The following is a 21,063-nucleotide window of genomic DNA, read 5'->3' on the forward strand; positions in this document are numbered from 1 at the left end:
ATTAAAGCTGAACATTTACCATGCTCTAATATATCCATTATATGCATCTTTTGACGATTTAAAAACCTTAAAATTATAAAGCGTTGCAACGCGAAACGATCGAATAATTTGGAGAGTTCTGTTGTTGTCGTTTAATTTTGTGAAACTACGAAGATTGCAAATATATGGTATAAAATACGCCCGTCATATATACCGGGCAGGATGGCCGAGCGGTCTAATTGGTTTTTACTCCAGGACACCAGGGGTCACTGGTTCGAGCCCTGCTGAGGTTTACTTTTTGTCTTTTATTTAATTTTATTATTGATTTTTTTTACTGGAGCTTCTTAGATCCGATGTTTACATTTATCATTATATAGCATTAAATGACAAACTTCAAAATATGCAAAAATCTGTGAAAAGGTCCCTTTAATGGGTAACTTGTATTTTTATAAAGATGAAATACATTTTTATAAATATACACTAATGGTACTAAATTTATGTCGTTCAATTTCTACTTAGGTGTTTTAATGTTTATTTTTAAATACTTATCAATTGAAGCCTCTTTTAAGCTATGACATGGTCAAATTAAAAAAAAGCTGATCGATGATTTTGTCAATGAAGAGACAATGTCCACTCCATTGTATCAGGAATGACATCAAACAGTTTCTTTCAAAATTTACGAATTTACAGTTACACAAAATATGTTTCTGGTTTATAGTGCAACTACTAAAGCGGTGTTCTACGCCTGAAACAAGTCACATATTTGTTTAACCATGTTTGAAGAATACGTATTATATAACAAAAAATGCTTCAGAGAGTTGTTGTGATAAGCGGCACTCACTTATCGTGCTGTATATGCAGAGCAACGTGTTAATATAGAACTGTAGCTTTATGTGCAAAACGAATGTTTGATTTGTATTAACATAATGCGCCCTTGTGCTAAAATAGTTTTTTTGAACAAGAGCTTTCATCGTCAAAATCCGAGGTATATTTGCCATTGGCAATAAAGTAAACCACGTAGGGGAACCGACGTTTGCAAAACTATTGATGTCCAACTAATTACATGTTAAATTACACGTCTTAATGAGATACCCGTCGAAAAAATTCTGATTCAAGGAGACAACAGTAAATATGACAAAAGCGAATACATAACTGCTCATATTTCAAAGCGAACACCGCCTGCAGTGTTACTGTTTTGAAAGGGCGACGTTTGCCAGATTGAATTTCCGTGCAGAATTTGACATGAAAACAAATGAGTTTTTTATTTATTATTCATTACTACTAAATGTTTTAGCTAGCCTAAATTTGAACAGTGAATGAATATCATATTTAAGTGAATTTGGTATCCGAGCTTGTGACAAAATTGACACCTTTCGGTTACTGTACAGGGAAATGTATAATATGCAATTTTCAAACTTAGAGCAACAGTCCCAATTAAGAGCATACTAACTCTACGACATTTAAGTATATCATATTGTTGCGTTTAAGAGTAAAATAAATTAAAAATATGAAGCGGACCCAAACAATTGAACGATGTAGATATTTTGTTCCATCAAATTGCTGACAACAACCAGACTGCTTACAGTAGGTTTAATCGACATTTGTGTGTTTTGTATACTGTCGGACTTACCGTGTAATGAATAAGGTGTTAAGAGTTCCGATCTAGAGGACCTGAGTTTGATCCCATGTTGGCATGTTTTCAAAGAAGTATTTTCAAAGCTTTTAAACTGCTAGTTGATAGGGTTAATTTCTTCGCTCACATTTGTAAAGTAAAAAGGTTCCATCGCATAACTCGATATACGATACCGAATTGTTTAACACGTCCCTTAAAGTAAACATCTAAGTGTGTATGCCTGTATATGTTATATCAACTGCATGATTCTCGTGTTTAGGTCACAAGGTGTTAATCAATACATCCGTTTAATTATGTGTGGTTTAATCTTATGCCAAATTAGTGACAGTTAACGGAATGAATTGTGCTATTTGTTACTATTAATTTATGAACAACACACAGGCACACAAAACTACATACCCTTGCCAGTTTTGAGCCACGGCTATCTGAACAATCGCACATAAAACGGCGATCCAAACAACACACATTCTCATAGCTATCATAATGCGTGTTAATTTCAGACAGTCGCTTTTAAATATAACATTATGAAATCGGGCAACCCATATTAATTCAATAACTTGTAAATGCAAAGAGGTACATCTTTCTGAAAGAAGAAGTTTGTATAACAAACTCAATGCACTATTTGTGAACAGCAATACTTAAAGGCGGATAGAACCAGAACGAGACACGGAAGTTAATATAAAATAAAATATTCAACAGTTTATCATTCTACCGTTGAATAGCTGCCTGCTGAATTAAAAAGGGGAATTTGTTCGCTTCATTAATGACATTTGTCAATACCGTCGTAGTTGAAAACACATTTTTAATTGCCGTTAAGCAATCAAGGTAGCGAATGAGGCCAGAGCGACGTATGCTAGGGGTATACACCTTCATGTAGTGCAATCACCAAATTAAAGTGCTTTGTTACGGCAAATATATTTATGCCTTTAAGGCTTCTTATCAAAAGACACAACTCGTGAACGTTGTTCCTAACACAGAGACAAAGACAAGAAAACGCTTTGTTTCGAAAAATGTGGACGATATTTACACCTTTTGTGTTGAATCTTTTAGAATACTGATACATACGGGTGTTTTCCGTGCTTTTTCCTTAATTTCTCCATGTTGTTAACATATCCAGACAAGCTAACCATTTTATCATTTTCAAAAAGCTTAAAGGGGCCTTTTCACAGATTTTGGCATGTTTTGAAGTTTGTCATTAAATGCCTTATATTGTATACTGTCGGACTTACCGTGTAATGAATAAGGTGTTAGAGTTCCGATCTAAAGGACCTGAGTTTGATCCCATGTTGGCATATTTTCAAAGAAGTATTTTCCAAGCTTTTAAACTGCTAGTTGATAGGGTTATTTTCTTCGCTCACATTTGTAAAGTAAAAAGGTTTCATCGCATAACTCGATATACGATACCGAATTGTTTAACACGTCCCTTAAAGTAAACATCTTAGTGTGTATGCCTGTATATGTTGTATCAAACTGCATGATTCTCGTGTTTAGGTCACATTGTTATAACGTTTACAACCGTTGTCTAATTTATTTGATACTGACAGTCAACGTTTTGAGTTAGTCAATACATCCGTTTAATTATGTGTGGTTTAATCGTATGCCAAATTAGTGACAGTTAACGGAATGAATTGTGCTATTTGTTTTGAGCCACGCACATAAAACGGCGATCCAAACAACACAGATTCTCATAGCTATCATAATGCGTTTTAATTTCAGAAAGTCAAAGAGAAGAAAACGCTTCGTTTCGAAAAAAGTGGACGATATTTACACCTTTTGTGTTGAATCTTTTAGAATACTGATACATACGGGTGTTTTCCGTGCTTTTTCCTTAATTTCTCCATGTTGTTAACATATCCAGACAAGCTAACCATTTTATCATTTTCAAAAAGCTTAAAGGGGCCTTTTCACAGATTTTGGCATGTTTTGAAGTTTGTCATTAAATGCCTTATATTGTATACTGTCGGACTTACCGTGTAATGAATAAGGTGTTAGAGTTCCGATCTAAAGGACCTGAGTTTGATCCCATGTTGGCATATTTTCAAAGAAGTATTTTCCAAGCTTTTAAACTGCTAGTTGATAGGGTTAATTTCTTTGCTCACATTTGTAAAGTAAAAAGGTTTCATCGCATAACTCGATATACGATACCGAATTATTTAATACGTCCCTTAAAGTAAACATATTAGTGTGTATGCCTGTATATGTTGTATCAAACTGCATGATTCTCGTGTTTAGGTCACATTGTTATAACGTTTACAACCGTTGTCTAATTTATTTGATACTGACAGTCAACGTTTTGTGTTAATCAATACATCCGTTTAATTATGTGTGGTTTAATCGTATGCCAAATTAGTGACAGTTAACGGAATGAATTGTGCTATTTGTTTTGAGCCACGCACATAAAACGGCGATCCAAACAACACAGATTCTCATAGCTATCATAATGCGTTTTAATTTCAGAAAGTCGCTTTTAAATATAACATTATGAAATCGTGCAACCCATATTAATTCAATAACTTGTAAATGCAAAGAGGTACATCTTTATGAAAGAAGAAGTTTGTATAACAAACTCAATGCACTATTGTGAACAGCAATACTTAAAGGCGGATAGATCCAGAACGAGACACGGAAGTAAATATAAAATAAAATATTCAACAGTTTACCATTCTACCGTTGAATAGCTGCCTGCTGAATTAAAAAGGTGAATTTGTTCGCTTCATTAATGACGTTTGTCAATACCGTCGTAGTTGAAAACACATTTTTAATTGCCGTTAAGCAATCAAGGTAGCGAATGAGGCCAGAGCGACGTATGCTAGGGGTATACACCTTCATGTAGTGCAATCACCAAATTGAAGTGCTTTGTTACGGCAAATATATTTATGCCTTTAAGGCTTCTTATCAAAAGACACAACTCGTGAACGTTGTTCCTAACACAGAGACAAAGAGAAGAAAACGCTTCGTTTCGAAAAAAGTGGACGATATTTACACCTTTTGTGTTGAATCTTTTAGAATACTGATACATCCGGGTGTTTTCCGTGCTTTTTCCTTAATTTCTCCATATTGTTAACATATCCAGACAAGCTAACCATTTTATCATTTTCAAAAAGCTTAAAGGGGCCTTTTCACAGCTTTTGGCATTTTTTGAAGTTTGTCATTAAATGCCTTATATTGATAAATGTTTAACAGTGGATCTAAAACGCTCCAGTAAAAAACAAGAATAAAAAAAAAGAAAAAAAGTCGCCCTCCGCAGGGCTCGAACCAGTGACCCCCGGAGTCCTGGAGTAAAAACCAATTAGACCGCTCAGCTATCCTGCCTCATATGAATGAAAGGCTTATTTTATACTTTATATAAGCTTTCTTTGTAGTTTCACAAAATTAAACTACAAAAACAGAACTCTCCAAATTATTCAATCGTTTCGCGTTGCAACGCTTTATAATTTTCAGCTTTTTAAATCGTAAAAAGATGCATACAATGGCTATATTAGACCATGGAAATGTACAGTATTACTGTTTCCTCACAAATATCATAACTAAAACGAAAATTTGCGAATCTGAAACAACTTTTTTCAATTTTGTCAATTTACCAAACCAAGAAAAGATCCCCTTAATTGTTAAGGGGTGACGTTGAACCATAACGTGGACATAGTTAAACTTTTGTTTTTATTTTATCCGTGAGGCATAGCATAAAGACGTTTTTAACTGCTAACGATTAACAGTAACGGGGGGAGGGGGTGAAACTTATAGTCTGAGTATGGAATGGTTTTCACTTTTTTAATAGTTTTTATTAGAAATATAATTCGTATGCATGTAACGTCACTGTTCATCAAGGATATTCTCATAAAAAGGTACCGATATGGAGCAGAAAATCTGTCTTGTCATTAAAGTGAGAACTTTGGTCGATTTTTTTCAGAGAGCAGGAAAGATTCATGTATCATAAAGTCTTTTAAAAATATATGACAAATAGTATTGTGTTTTCCATACGATACATTTTACACCAAAGCTTCTATTAACTTTAAGAAACTATTTTCCATTCATTTTAACTAGAACAACATTAATCCGTGTGCATTTGAAAATTACTAACAAACAGCAGGTGATCTTTGTGATCCAACAGTTTATTTATAGTCGCTTTACGCTTGATAATCGAAGGTGACGATATGATTTCATTATGAGGGAATCCTTGGTAGCGGTTAATGATTAAAAACTACTTAAAATATACGTTTTTATATTGGTATACATTCTTTCAAGCATTCTTTTACCCATGTCTGTATGTATTCAATGCAATGCTTTTCCACATTAGTTAACCCTTAAATCATGTTTGTATTGACGCTGTTTTAAACATGTTTTACGAACACGAACCAAAGTCTTTGTGGATGCTTTTTAACAAAACTAATATCGGAACAATATTACGCAGATATACTCTTTTTTGTGTACTTATACAAAATAATATGATGGAAAAATTGGAATTGCAAAAAAAAACTACTTACAATTTTCCTTAGTTAAAATTAGGTGTATACTGAAATTACAGATATACGGACATACTGATTCATTTATTCAATTGTAAAAAAGTAGCAATACTGAAAGAGTGGTTAAACTGTTATTTGATGATGAATATTAACCGTGAACTCCGTTTTTCCTCGGTGACTTTCATACTTCATAAATAAGTACTTTAATTAGTAAGCTTATTTCAGACACAATAATACTTGTTAATAGTTTGTAATTTAAAGCTGGACATTACACAATTTAAACATATTCACATTAATGAATGAATAGTGACAATGTGCTGACATTTAAGACCTTATCAAAAATTAAAAACGTATTGATGTTTTAAGCTTACATGTATATGCAATATAGCATTCGTTTTGGATATGTTTTAATAAGACTGACTATTTTAGATTACCAAGCAAAATTCTCGTAACAACATAGAAACACTTTCTATGAACATGCTAATGAACACATAATTATATTCCGATTTCATATTTGCGTATCTATTTTATTTACTCTGTTTAAATGTATTACCAATAATGTCATATTTTCAAATATATTTTCCTGATTGCCAAAAACCGTGTTTTTGGTAATATTTATGCAGCATCGATACATTAACAAAACGTTTTTGCACAATTTCTGACAAAAAGGACGTTTAAAAATTATACGGGGGACAAAGTGACCAGCGAGCATTTGACTTAAGCCGGACTGACCGTTTAATGAATAAGGTGGACGACTTCTGATCCAGAGGACCCGAGTTTGATCCTATTCTGGCATGTATGTTAAAGGGGCCTTTTCACAGATTTAGCATGTATTGAAGTTTGTCATTAAATAGTTTATAATCATAAATGTAAACATTTGATCTAAAAACATCCAGTAAAAACAAGAATAAAATAAAAGAAAGAAAACAAGTAACCCTCCACTGGCCTCGAACCAATTACCCCTGGAGCCCTGGAATAAAAGTCTACCGCTTAAGGTTCATGTAGAGGCTTCAGTTTGAAAAATGTGGGACCCCTAGCATTGAACTCAAATTTGACCAAACGAAGAGTGCCACATTGAAAATGTATATAATATTTGCTTAAAAGGATGGTTTTCCTTCAAACTGCTACCAGTTTTGTGCAGCAACGTCTCATACCATCGACATAATCAATAAAAATACAAAGCGATTTTAACACAAAAATAGACATTATTTTCAAAAATCTGAATGATGTTTATTCAACGTATTTCGGCGGAAAATTATATAACTTGTTAATAATATCGACATTGATGAGAGCAAGTTACGCTTGAATAGTAAAAAAAAGTTTACATATCTAGAAATATCAAAACTCGAACACATGTCATTTCATGACGATGGGGGCAGCCATTTATAAATTAATAAAATCGAAAGAAACATGCTAAAAACTCACTCATCGCATAATTGACATTCTAAACGGTTGACGATGACAAATGCATTGAATTGTAATATTTCCGTTGATGTGTGCAAACTGCATGATCAGACCTCATAAACACTCCGAAAAATAACTTTGTAAGAAGCATTTCACCAATGTTTACAATTGTTGTCGAATCACATGCACTTGTATTATTGCGCACAAAATAGTTCGCTTACAGACTGACAGAAAGATCGATACGAAAACTCCGTTCAATTCATCGCGGGATACTATTTTATTGATAATATATAATAATAATTCGCTTCAACAACATAATTGTAAAAATAATTCTTTTAAACGGAGTTTTTAATAACGAAAGTGAAAACAACGGAAGTCGGATGGATATTCTGTGAGATGCACTTCTGCTCCATAAAAACAATACAAATACACTAAAAAAAGACGTGTGGGGGGAAATTTTCAGCTGGAAAATATTTGAAATGGGGTAAGTGATTATATCTCTATGTGATCATTTTTAATTACACTGGAAATTTTAATTTAACTCAAGAATATTTATGTGGAAAAGCACTTAAAGCTATGAATATTTTATTTAACAAATGTAAAGAGTTTGACTTAAAACCAAAAACACTATTCCAGCTATTCGATGCCTTTGTTGGATCAATACTGAATTACGCATGTGAGATATGGGGTAAAGCAAAATCCATGGAATTGGAAAGGATACACTTAAAGTTTTGTAAAAGATTGTTAAACGTTAAGCAAACTGTATGTAATGCTGTAGTGTACGGCGAGTTAGGAAGATACCCACTATTTATCCATAGATATATTAAAATGGTTTAATATTGGTTTAAACTTATTGAAACTGATAACATAATTTTAAAATCGATTTATATACAAGCATTACATGATTGTCAAAATGGTCGTTCTAATTGGGTATCTAATGTTAAACTTTTGTTAGACACTTACGGTTTTTCATACGGAGCTTCTATCCAAGCTCCGTCGACGTTAAAATAGTTATACCACAGTTTAAAACTGTTGTCATTGATACTTATAAACAAGAGTGGTTTCGATCCATTGAAAATAGCTCTGTTTTAGATATGCACCGTGTGTTTAAGTCAACATTTGTATACGAAAATTATTTAGATTTATTACCTAAATCACTAAGACACTATGTCGCAAAGCTTCGATCTTCCAGCCTACCACTGAGAATTCAAACTGGAAGATATGCTGGTCAAAATATACCACGAAATGAACGTTTTTGCCTTTGTTGTAACGAATTAGATATTGAAGATGAGTACCATTTTGTCTCTAAATGTCCATTATACGTTGATATTAGAAAAAACTATTTAAAGAAATGTTATTACAATAGGCCTTCTGTTTACAAATTCCACCAGTTGCTGAATGCAACGAATAAATTTGAACTTATTAAGTTAGCCAAATTTGTAAAAGAAGCTCTGATTTTAAGAAATAATATTACTAATGTTGTTAATTAATTTATATAGCAATCCTCCATATATTACCTTGCCTTTTCGTAACCGTATACGATGCTGATTATGTTATTGTTACTACTATGTTTATCTCTGTGACTTTTCCTAAACGTATACGATGCTCCTTATGTTTATATTATTACTATGTTTATCTCTGTGACATAATTGTATGTGAAATATCTAGTGTTTAGACGATGTACATTGTGCAAGTCTGAATAAATATTTGTCTTGTCTTGTTATTAAGCGCGATCTCTTCCTGATTAATGTTAACAGTTGTTTTACTATTCGCGACCCAACTGTCAAAAACATGTTTTGTTTTCTCGGGTATGTGTATACACATACCACGTTTTCTTACTACTTCACATGATTTCGACCGATTTGTAATGCACGTTTTTTTACAGAGCAAAGCGAGTGCCACGCTTTCAAAATGGCTAGAAGGAATCGATATACAAATGTATAAAAAGAGTCGGTTTGCCAAAAAGGAACACATTATTCAAAACGGTACAAGGACAGTAGTTGTTCAGGAAGAAAGAAAGAAAAACACATGATACCTAGCTGTGTATTTCTATGTTAAACTATACTTTCTAGAGTCGTCTGCACAAAACTCATAAAATCTTGTTATTGATGAGCAATATCACCTTTTATCACAATGATTTCTACCCAGCCAAACCTATTTCTTTATATTTATTTACAATGTTATATGTCGTCTGCAATTTCTTTCAATTAAAGATGATTTAAATTTTTCCATTTGGTTATAGCAAAATAATTAAGCCCTTGAAATAGAATGGTGACTCTTATTATCCACCATACCTGGATTTTTAAAAAGTAGTTCAGTTTAGTTATTTTTAGAACTTTGTTTAAGAAAATTATCCCAAAAATGCAGTTGAAATATAACTCATTTGTTGTTTTCCGACAATAATTTTCTGTGAAATGTTGCTAACTTGACCTTGTTTATGTATATAGCTTTGTATTTATTCAACTTACGGTCATGCATATCCTTCCTAACTTTAGATTGAGATTTTGTAAATTAGTGTAAAAATGTATTGGTTTTAAACAAAAATATGAATAAAGCAAAAAATATTGAATGTCATAAATGTGTTTATGTTATTCTACCCGTCTTTACCTTTAAAATGATATATAGATTGACCATATTGTACCACATTGAATGAAGAAAAACCAAAGCAAAGTTTTAATAAATTTTATCCCTCCCATGAACCTTAAACCAATCGGCCATGCGCGCTTATGCAATCAGTCTCAAAAAATAACGACAACAACATAACTTTCCAAATTATCGTTTCGCGTTGCAACGCTTTACAATTTTTTATTTTAAAATTGTCAAAAGATGCATATAATGGATATTTTAGAGCATTGTAAATTTTCAGTATAACTGTTTCATCACAAATATCATAACTACAACAAAATGCGAATCTTAAACATTTTTTTTTTAATTTTGTCAATTTACCAAAACGTGAAAAGGCCCCTTTAAAAGATGTATTGTCCTTGTTTTATACTGCTAATTGACAGGGTTATTTTCTACGCTCGCAGTTTTCAAGTGATAGGCTCATTATCATAATTCGATATATGATACCTATTTTTTTTAAGCAAGTTCCTTCTTAAAAAAATATCTTATTATTGTAAATGCCTGTATATTTTTATTTCAAACAGCAGAACTCTCGTTTTGAGGTCACATTGTTATAATGTTTAAAACCTTCGTCTTATTTATTAGTTATTGCCATTGAACGTTTAGTGTTAACCAAAGTATCAGTTTAATTATGACTTCTATCATGTGTTACTATTATTAAGTTTCCAAGTCTAAACTGGGTGACGTATTGCTTTTTCCCTGTCTGTTTGTTGGTTTGTTTGCGTCAAACTTTAACATTGGCCATAACTTTTGCAATATTGAAGATAGCGACTTGATATTTAGCATGCATGTGTATCTCATGGACCTACACATTTTGAGTGGTAAAAGGCTAAGGTCAAGGTCATCCTTCAAGGTCAAAGGTCAGATATATGGGGGACATAGTGTTTCACAAACGCATCTTGTTTTTATAAATACAAAAAATACTACTAATCCTTGCCAATTTTTGGCCTCGCCTCTCGAAACAATCGCACATAACACGGCGATCCAAACAGCACAAAATCTCACAGCCATTTTACTGCGTGTTTATTTCAGAAAGCCGCTTTTAAATGTAGAAAGAGAAAATCGCATAACTCATTCAAATTCAATAACTCGTAAATAGGTATACTCTTATTAAAAAACCCATTTCATTCGGCGCAAACAATCATGACGAGACGCGGAAGTTAATATAAAATGTGCAAAAGTTAACCACTCGACCGCAGAATAAATGCACGCCCAAGAAGACAGGGAATTTATACGCTACATTAATACCTATAGTAAACTTTTTCGCGGTTTACAATACCACTCATCAATAAATAGAGCGCATGAGACCGAAGCGACATTTATAACGGGTATACACTTGGTGAAATTACCAAAAATGATTTCCTTTGAAATGGCAATCCATTTGTGCCTTTAAGGCTTTTTATAAAAAGATAAACATTAGAGCCAAAAATAGAAACCGCTTTGTTTCGACAAGCATTGGCGATATTTACACAGTTATTGTTGAATGTTCTCGTTAAACTGACACAGCCGGGTTGAGGTCCTTTGTTATCCGTCATTTCTCCTTGTTGTTAATTTAGCTTGACAAGCTCACAATTTTATATTTTGTCTTTTTTTTTTCTTAGCGAGGAGTTTAACCCGAATGTTAACGGATATGGTTTAAATATTTGTTTTTATTTTACCCCAATGTTTTAGACACACAGTGAAGACATTTGCTATATGCTAAGTATTGAAAAACAATTTGGGTTATAATTACCGACAGATTTCTCATTAGTCTGAGTATGGTCTACTTTGATCTTTTTTAATTTTAATATGAGATTCTTATTCTTGCCATTTCACTGTTCATCATGTTACATTCTCAAAAAAGGTAAAGATAAACAGTAATAAATGTCATACTAACAATTCGAGCATATAACTTCATACAATTTACAAATATGAAAAGAATTAGAAAACTTGAACGAATAGTTTTTGCTTTCGTGGTAATAAGGTGTTTATCTATTAATTTAAGTGTGACAATTAAAAAAATACTGGCGCAAGCGCTTTTGAAACAAAATTAAATTTTGGTGATTTACTGCACAAATTGTTCACGGTATAACCCCGAAAGCTGCGGCTACCCCATGCAGGTATGATTTCACTTCCGCATAGAAATCAGTGCAAGATACCACTTAGTCTGTTTGGAAGAGGCGTGATATCACTATACAGCTAAGATTACATTTCGTGGTTTTAGTTGCACAGCGTCATATAACTTCGTTAGTTTCGAAAAGGTAAGGCAGACGAGCACACAGGATCGTTACATGGTGAAAATATTCAATAAACAAATACGTGACAATATGATTCATCCTTTCTTGCATTCTTCCGGAAACATTTAATTGTGCATGTTAACTGACTCGTATACTTTGAAATAATAAAGAAACACTACAAACCAAGAATAACCTTTATCGACCTATGTACTTATAACCATGGGACCGGTTTCCCTTTACGCACTTTCTTATCAAAAATATAATCATGTAATTATGCACAGAGTTTTTATTGTTGTATTGTTTTCTTTCTACTGTCCGTCCGTCGAATTTTTGTGCCGAGCGTAACTCAGAAATTATTGCTTTTATATTTATTATCCTTTACAAATCTTTACACATACGATCTTGTATGTGAACGTTCGAACCTTGGTATTTTGGTTCATTTTTCGACTTAGATGGAGTGTTGAGACGAAAGAAGAATGAGGGGTATCCCTTGCATATAGACGGTGACATGTCAAGTTATTGTTCTGTGCGCAGTATTTGTATAACGGTTGGTCATGATTTCAAATGGTAAAATAATGCATTGTAAGTTATACCACTATAAATAATATTTTAACTTATCTCAAACTACTTGTTCCTGAAATAGTATTTATTGCTTATTGTCAACTACTCAGTGAACATAAACTACGCGATAATCTTAAGATTTAAAGAGACTAAATGTATATTGCTTACGTTTCACCCCATTAATGCAAAAAGGTTCGATGTGCCTTCTTATTTCAATGTCACATGGTACCTTTTTGCACCAAGGGAAATATTTGATATTATCAAGGGCATGCGCAAGAAGAGTTCGTTTCGTTTACATCGTTTACACGAAATATTACGTATCATACAGTAATTTCATACCATCATTTATATTTTTACCCGACATACATATTGTATGCAGGGGATGAGGATTTTTAACTTAAAAAAATCTCTTTTATCACAATTTCAACCTGCAAACATCGCATACTATGCGTTCACTTTCGACGATGAGGAAAAATATGAGACACGCTTCTTGTTAATTCGGTAATTTGGTAATAGTTCACATCCGTAGTCACCAACCCATTCTTAGACTTAAGAATAAAGAAAATACTTGGAACCGAGAAAAATGCATTCAGTGTTTGAATATATAGATGCCTCCACTGGTAATAATGTCATTAGCAAACTGTTCTACATTAATAATGCCATAGATAGAGGTGTTTAATCACAAGTTTTACTAAAAAAATCGAGCATTTATTGAATATATCAATTTAAAGAAAATTCCTCATTCTTAGTCTAAGAATTATTTGGTGAATACGGGCCCTTGGACCGAGGTTTAAACAAAGTAATTATGCACATCATACAAGGTTTACATTTAGTCATGTGTCTAAAATTGTCGTTTAAAAAATTTGAAAACAAACGATTTCGGCTCTCGTGGAGTTAGAAAAGCTTAATATATATGAACTACTTTATTATATTTTATAACCAATTATTTTCTGTTGTACATATTATACATTATGACACTCAAGAAGGCATTTTTTCAAGACTGATTTACAGTCATCTTACATAGAACAAATTACAAATTAAATTGTGTGTTTCAAAAAATTACAGCCAAAAAGTTCGTGATGTTTTGGATTAAATAATTATATTATAACCACTTGTCACGTGATTAGATAATATTATAATGACGTTTTATTTGAATATGATAGACATCCTTATAAGCAGTTAATGTTTAAAAATACTTACAACTTTTACTTACCTTAAGTTAAGTTGATATTGAAATGACAGAGATACAGACATACTTAACTTATTTCATTGTAAAAATAAAAAGGTAACACATGTTTAAGAGCGGTCAAATTGTTCTGTGATAATTAATGGTTTGCGTGAACATCGTTTTGCTTTGGTGACTTTCAAACTTCAGCAATTAGTACGTGTATTAATCTGTAGATTGCAGACAAAGACATACAGGTTCAATTTGGTAATTTAAAGCTAGAGAAATTAAACATCTTAAACCTATTATCTTTAATGCATACATATTTTTAATATACAAACACAACATTTGAGTCCTTATCAAAAAGGAAAAACTTATGAATGCTCAAAGCTCAGTAGCAATAAATCATCTCTTCTGGTCAATATTTTAAATACAAATGATAGCTTGACATTACGTAGCAAAATAGAAACAGAAACACTATCTATGAACATGCTGATAAAGTATTTTATTTCCTTTCGCTTTCATATATGAGTGTATGTTATATTTACCCTGATTTGAGGTATTACCAATTATGTCATCTTTTCCAAAACATTTTCCTTATAGACAAAATCTACTGTTAAATTACACATGTGCATGCTAGATACATTAACAACACGTTTTGGTGCAACTGCTAGCAAAATGTACGTTAAAAAATTATAAAGTGTTAAGGTGACCAGTGTGCGTTTTTATATGCACAGATATATTGGCTGTTACCGGTCAATACCAATATCTGATTGAACGTTAATACTTGTTATCGTCTATCACTGAGTTGAAGCAGCAATACGATTTTGCAAACACCTAATCTGTTTCAATTCAGTTTAACACTAAAAACATCCAACACACACAACCACACACAAAACAAATAAAATAGTTATGATAAATTACAGCGGATTTATGGAAATACTGTTAAAATGATAGAACTCGATTTTTTTAATTGAAAAATTACTTTTTACTTAACATAAAATATTGAAATCAAGATAACGAATGAGTGAAATTGTGAAACTGCTTTATTGATGAGATTCGGAAAATCTCGATTAAAACAAAACTATATTCAGTTAGGTAAAATTCCAGCAGATAATAAGTGTTTTTGCCTCTTATATAAAGTTGTAATTATAAAAGGGGGAAAGATCGGTTATCGGTGTTTTTACACAGTGAGTGCAAATACTACATTTTCATAATTAATCAAAACAAGATTGGCGATATCGTTGAGGGATTTCAGCGGGTTGTATCGACGGGTGATATCAACAAGTGATATCGGCAGATGATATTGACGGATGATAGGGACGAGGGAAATCGGAGGGTGATATCGGTTTTTTACCCTCTGATAGGCAAATAAATGCGTTTCTTACATTCTATATATTTATTATCAACACGAACGGGGTTTTGTTTCAAGCGTTATTTTCTTGTCAAGAACATTTCAGAACGTTGGTTCAAACCAGTATCAAAATACAAAGACCATCTTCTTAAACTTGGGGTCATGCGGTGGATAGGTGGGACGGGGTTAGAGTATTAGTGCTTTTGGTATCAAAAACCGCTTTGTGGGATCTAAATTATAACGGTAAAGATCCGATTTATGCTGTTATGTTAGCTTATTTCTTCTTATCATATTAATTGTGCGTTTTCCTTGAGCTTATACAACCATTTAAATATATATAAATGCCCTACAACCCCAAAGTGGCATTGCATATAGGTAGATACTTAAAACTCGTACGTTTACTATAAATTATGGTTAAATTTTATCGAGTTACAAAATTAATTGTAGACAAACAATAACAAACGATAACAAATTTATAGTTTGTATCAAAAACAGAAACGAAAATCCTTATATTGATTGCTAAAACATATTGTAAATCAAGTACTGACAGTACTGGTGTGACGATGCTTTTGAAAAGGATGGATATAAATGGGCATCAATTTAAGTTTATCTACATCACCACAATAGTGTATGTGGGTAGGAAAATTTTGGGTACGAAATTAAAATCTTGCTACGAAAATTTTGGGTAAGAAAAATTATGCCCAAAGAAAATTTGGGTACGAACAAAAATTTGGGCACGAACAAAATTTGAGTACGAAAAAAATTGGGTACGAAAAAAATATTGGGTACGAAAACAAATCAGGGTACGAACAAAATTAAGTACGAAAAAAAATGGGAACACAAAGAAATTGGGTACAAAAGATTTTGGGTACGAAACAAAATTGGGGGTTCGGGGAAGTAGTTCCCGTGGGAAACTTGGCCCCTTTTGCGAAAATGGGAGGCGTGTTACATTCACGATCAAATCTAATAATAACTACATTTGGGGTTTTCCCAGCGTCACAGCGTTTGAAGTGTCACCTGGCAGTTTCGTGTCTGGTTCCTGTCCAGAACCTCTCGATAAATTTGAAAGTAAACGGAAACCAAGCTGCCTTTAATGATAATCAGCGAGGTATGCCGATTGAGAAAATTTAGCTACCTCAATCGGACTGGCACGGTCTTTTACATAGGTCGTCATTGTGAAGAATTTTTTCATGGTATGATAACTTAGACGAGCTGCTTGTCTGAAGCAACATCGTAAAAAAAAACAAAATATTTCTTTAAACAATAATTAATAATAATAACGACAGCTTGCTTCGTGAAATTCCGCAATATGTATGACACTCTGAATTAATTATACACCGTTGGGGGAACTTACGTTTTCGAAAACATAGATGGTTGAATTTCGGTGCAACATTTGACATGGAAACAAATAAGGTGTTTCATTTGATAGTTATTTACAGGTTTCTAGACTGAACTTTGATGTTATTGAATATCATATTTAAGTGAACGTAGTTTTCGTTCATGGAGAGCAGGTGACAAAATGGACACCTTTCGGTAATAGTAATAACTTCAATACAGGAACAGACATAATATACTATGTTCAATCTTAGTTTAACTTGCCAGTTAAACGAGAATAATAACACTACTGAATATAAATATGCTTTATTGCCGTGAAAATGAGAGAATTAAATGGAAGATATGAAGCGAACGGACACAATGTAAAGATATACAATTTTCGGTCGATCAAATGTCTGACAAAGCGCAGGTTACTAATATCAGGGTAAATCGACATTTGCTTTTTTGTTTGTATTCAGTCGGACTGACCGTGTAATGAATTAGGTGTTGAACACCCGATCCAGAGGACCCGAGTAAGATCCCACGTTGGCACATTTTTACAGATGTTTTTTGCAAGTGTGTATACTACTAATTGACAGGGTTGATTTGTACGTTCAAATTTGTCAAGTTAATAGGTTGAATTTCATATTTCGAAATATTATACAAACATATTTAATACGTCTTTTAAATAAAACATCGTATCAGTGTAATTGACTGTACATTTTGTTTTCAAACTACAGTATTCTCGTGTCTAGATTACTTGGTTATGACGTTTAAATCCTTTGTCAAATTTATGAGTAATTGAAAAATTGAACGTTTTGTTTAAAGGGGCCTTTTCACAGATTTTGCCATGTATTGAAGTTTGTCATTAAATGATTTATATTGATAAAGGTAACCATTGTCTCTATAAAGCTCCAGTAAAAGCTCCTAGACCACTCGGTCATCCGTGCTCATACAATGAAGGATGTATTAAATACATACATATATATGTATATAATTATGCAATCCTCGTAGTTTCACAAAATATAACGGCAAAAAGATAACTCTCCGAATTATTCAATCGCTTGGCGTTGCAACGCTTTATAATTTTCAGGTTTTTAAATATACTGTTTCCTCACAAATATCATAACTAAAACAAAAAATTTCGAATCTGAAACAATTTTTTTTATAATTGTATCAATTTACCAAAACATGAAAACGCACCTTTAAATCAGTTTGATTATGCGGGGTATAATCGTGTGCCAAATCAGTTCCGCACTTGACTGAACTTTAATAAACGTAATGGCTTCTCCCATTTGTTACTATTAGTTTGTAAATAATAAAACACATAGCACACAAATTATACATACCCCTGCCAGTTTTGAGTATCAGCTTTTGAAACAATCGCACATAAAACGGCGATCCAAACAACACGCAAGTTCACAGCCATTTTACTGCGTTTCGAAGTACAGAATAAGATTATCGCACAAATATTGCATACACATTAAATAACCCGCAATGAGGTATATTTCTATTAACGAATAGATTATATTAAATAAACCAAAGGTAAGCTTTGGCTCTACCAACTTTTTGTTAACAGCAAAGACTTTGAAGCGGATAAAAACAAAACGAGACGCGGAAGTTAATATCAAATGTCCAACCGACCATGGAATAGCTGCCTTCTCAATCAAAAGGGGAATTTTCACGCTTCTTAAATAACTTTTGTAAACACCGTCGAGGTTTAAAACCATATTTACCTTTCTATAATTAACGTAAAGAATGAGGCCGGGGCGACGTGAATGACGGGAATTCACCTAGTGCAATTATAAAAATGAAGTGCTATGATATGACAATTATATTTGTGCCGTGAAGGCTTCTTATTAAAAGATAAACATTGAAGCCAACTCGTGAACATGTTTGACAACACAGACAAAAATAAATGGGCAAGCGCTAGAATAAATATTGATTATCGCACTTTACGAAGATCATAGTTGAATGTACATGTATTACCTAGAAGCCGCGGCTACCATTTGCATCCCTTATTATGCAATAAATAAAATGTAATTGCACGATGTCAAATAACTTCGGCTGTTTCGAAGAGGAAAGGTAGAAGAGTACCGGTTTTACTCTCACACTCATACTCAACTGAGATTACAAACGTTAGCCTTTAAAATAAGACATTTAATGACATTTAACCATTGATTAATAAAAAAGTTGTATACAATTCTATAAAAGGCTACCACTTTGTACTCATGAGTATGAAAAGTAACACAGTTTTAAAACATAATCCATTATCAAAATGAAGTGAGTATATAATTTGCATAAATTGTTGTTCATTTTTTTTATAGATAATATGCTTTGTAATAATCCATTCTTTATTAAACCATCCTTCTTCCTACAAATGATGTCTTGAACATCATAATTGATTGCTTTCTATGAAACAATTTAATTTTATATTATTATTATGAAATAACGATTCGTTTACAAACGATCGTTTCGGAAAAGTATTGCCTAGTAATTGTTTTGTATGCTTTTTTGCATTACGTTTTACCATGATTTTGAATTGTTAAAAGAAATAATTGTAGGTTATAACATAATAATCCATATTTTAATTTATCTAAGATACTTGTATATGTTTATCGTTTTATTTATAATTTATGAACTTCTCAGTGAACAAAACTACATGATAATATAATAATTAGTTCAATCGACGTGGTCGGTAAAAAGGCGTATATTGCTTTACATTTGATGTAAATAATAATATGCGAAAAAAATCGTTTTATTTTCGCATCATATTCTATATATTATACTGCAATATTATTCATCATTTATCAGTTTATCTATGTTTGAAATTTGTAGGAAGACATTGTTTAATATGATGGATTGTCTTTGTATTCGTACGTATGTCTGTCCGTCGGTCCACCAGTCTGTAGATTTCTATAATACGCACCTTTCCTTAAGAATAAAACACATGAATTAACAGAACAACCAAATATACAAAAATAATGTATTAAAAATTTCCGGAATTTTATTTTTGCTGTTTTCATTATAGGCATACATTAATTGATACGTTTTTATTGTGGCATAGTTTTTCCTCTTTCAGGTAACACTCGCTAAATGGTTTCCGCGTAAGGGTTTGAACTGCTTAATTCGAGCATACATGTCCATGCTATGTAATTTGTCATTTTTACATTATTCCGGATTCTATCTTAAATTGAATGACGACGGCAATATTGCTATTATACACAAGCATAGTACATACATTATTAAAAAGCTTTGTCTTTTTTTAGAAGAACTACCGGATTGTAGTTTTGTTTTATTTCAGCGTGCCACAGAAAGTTACCTGTATGCCTTAAGTTTAATCACTTGTCCAAATACCTCTTCTATAAATTGATCTGCGCTAATCAAAATTTTTAAGGCTCAATAAAACCGTTACCCCGTCCCTTGCTGTTATGAAGTTAATTTTACATTTCTCATTAAGCGAATTTTTACATGAGTTCTAAATTGTGATTTATGTTTTTTTCGACAAAAAACAATATCTTACTACCTGATCTCTCTAGTTCGTCAGCTTAAAAACTGGCCAAAACAAAACATAAATAAACTTTAACATGTAAAAGGAAAATGTACAAACTTTCCAAAATAAGTTTATTTCCACCTCTTCATTTTAAACGTCAAGACAAGCAAACACGTAATTTTCTTTATCGTTATTATTATTTTTGAAGAAAATCCATTATTTATACATGAAGTGTGTACGTTTTGCACACTATTATCTTATTATCAGGATGCGTGTGTGTGTTACTATGCATGATGCTGATCAATTCTCTAAAAACGCAATTACAAAGTTAGATTCCGTCTGGGAACTTAAAACTCGTATTTTTTCCAGGAAGTATGGCCAAATTTTACTGAGTCACACATAAAACTGTAGACAATAGCACATCACCAAAAACAAAATTTTAATTATAACCAAAACTGCATGCACATTATATAACTATACTTAATATTGATTTTAATATGAAGTTGTCAATATGATATGTTGTTATTATTTATTTAAACACATCCTGGTGATGTGAATGCGCAGAATGTACACTTGATTTTAAATGTAATTTCAATCGGTATCGAATGAAGCCCAGTCTTGGCGCAGTCTCTCATCTCTATGACAACTGTCTTTTTTGCGAAGCTTTTACACCGCTATACAGAACGGTCTATGCATCATGGTTAATTTATATATTTTGAAATTTTAAAACGGAGAGATATCAATGAGTCTTCTGTTGCTTTAAAGTTGCTTAAAATTCCTTCATTCCATATACCAGTTTTGCTACATTTTACGGTTTCATTTTGTTATTTATATCGTCTATCGTCATTAGTTGAATGTT

General features: G+C 32.4%; 1 protein-coding gene across 3 annotated transcripts in view; it reads right to left on the reverse strand.

Annotated features, from left to right (window-relative positions):
- LOC127839217 (uncharacterized) overlaps nt 1-21,063 on the reverse strand; it is a 65,792-nt gene that overhangs the window by 39,925 nt on the left and 4,804 nt on the right. Inside the window, exon 1 of one of the 3 annotated variants that reach the window (XM_052367499.1) lies at nt 18,061-18,292. The exons of 1 other annotated variant lie outside the window; for it this stretch is intronic. In XM_052367499.1, coding sequence (XP_052223459.1) covers nt 18,061-18,140 — 80 coding nt within the window. In that variant the 5' untranslated portion in view covers nt 18,141-18,292. Of the gene's footprint in view, nt 1-2,011; nt 2,101-18,060; nt 18,293-21,063 lie in introns of those variants that run through there. One more of the 3 variants, XM_052367496.1, reaches the window with a different exon arrangement.

This window comes from Dreissena polymorpha, chromosome 7, assembly GCF_020536995.1.
Source record: "Dreissena polymorpha isolate Duluth1 chromosome 7, UMN_Dpol_1.0, whole genome shotgun sequence".
Taxonomy (NCBI): Eukaryota; Metazoa; Mollusca; class Bivalvia; order Myida; family Dreissenidae; genus Dreissena; species Dreissena polymorpha.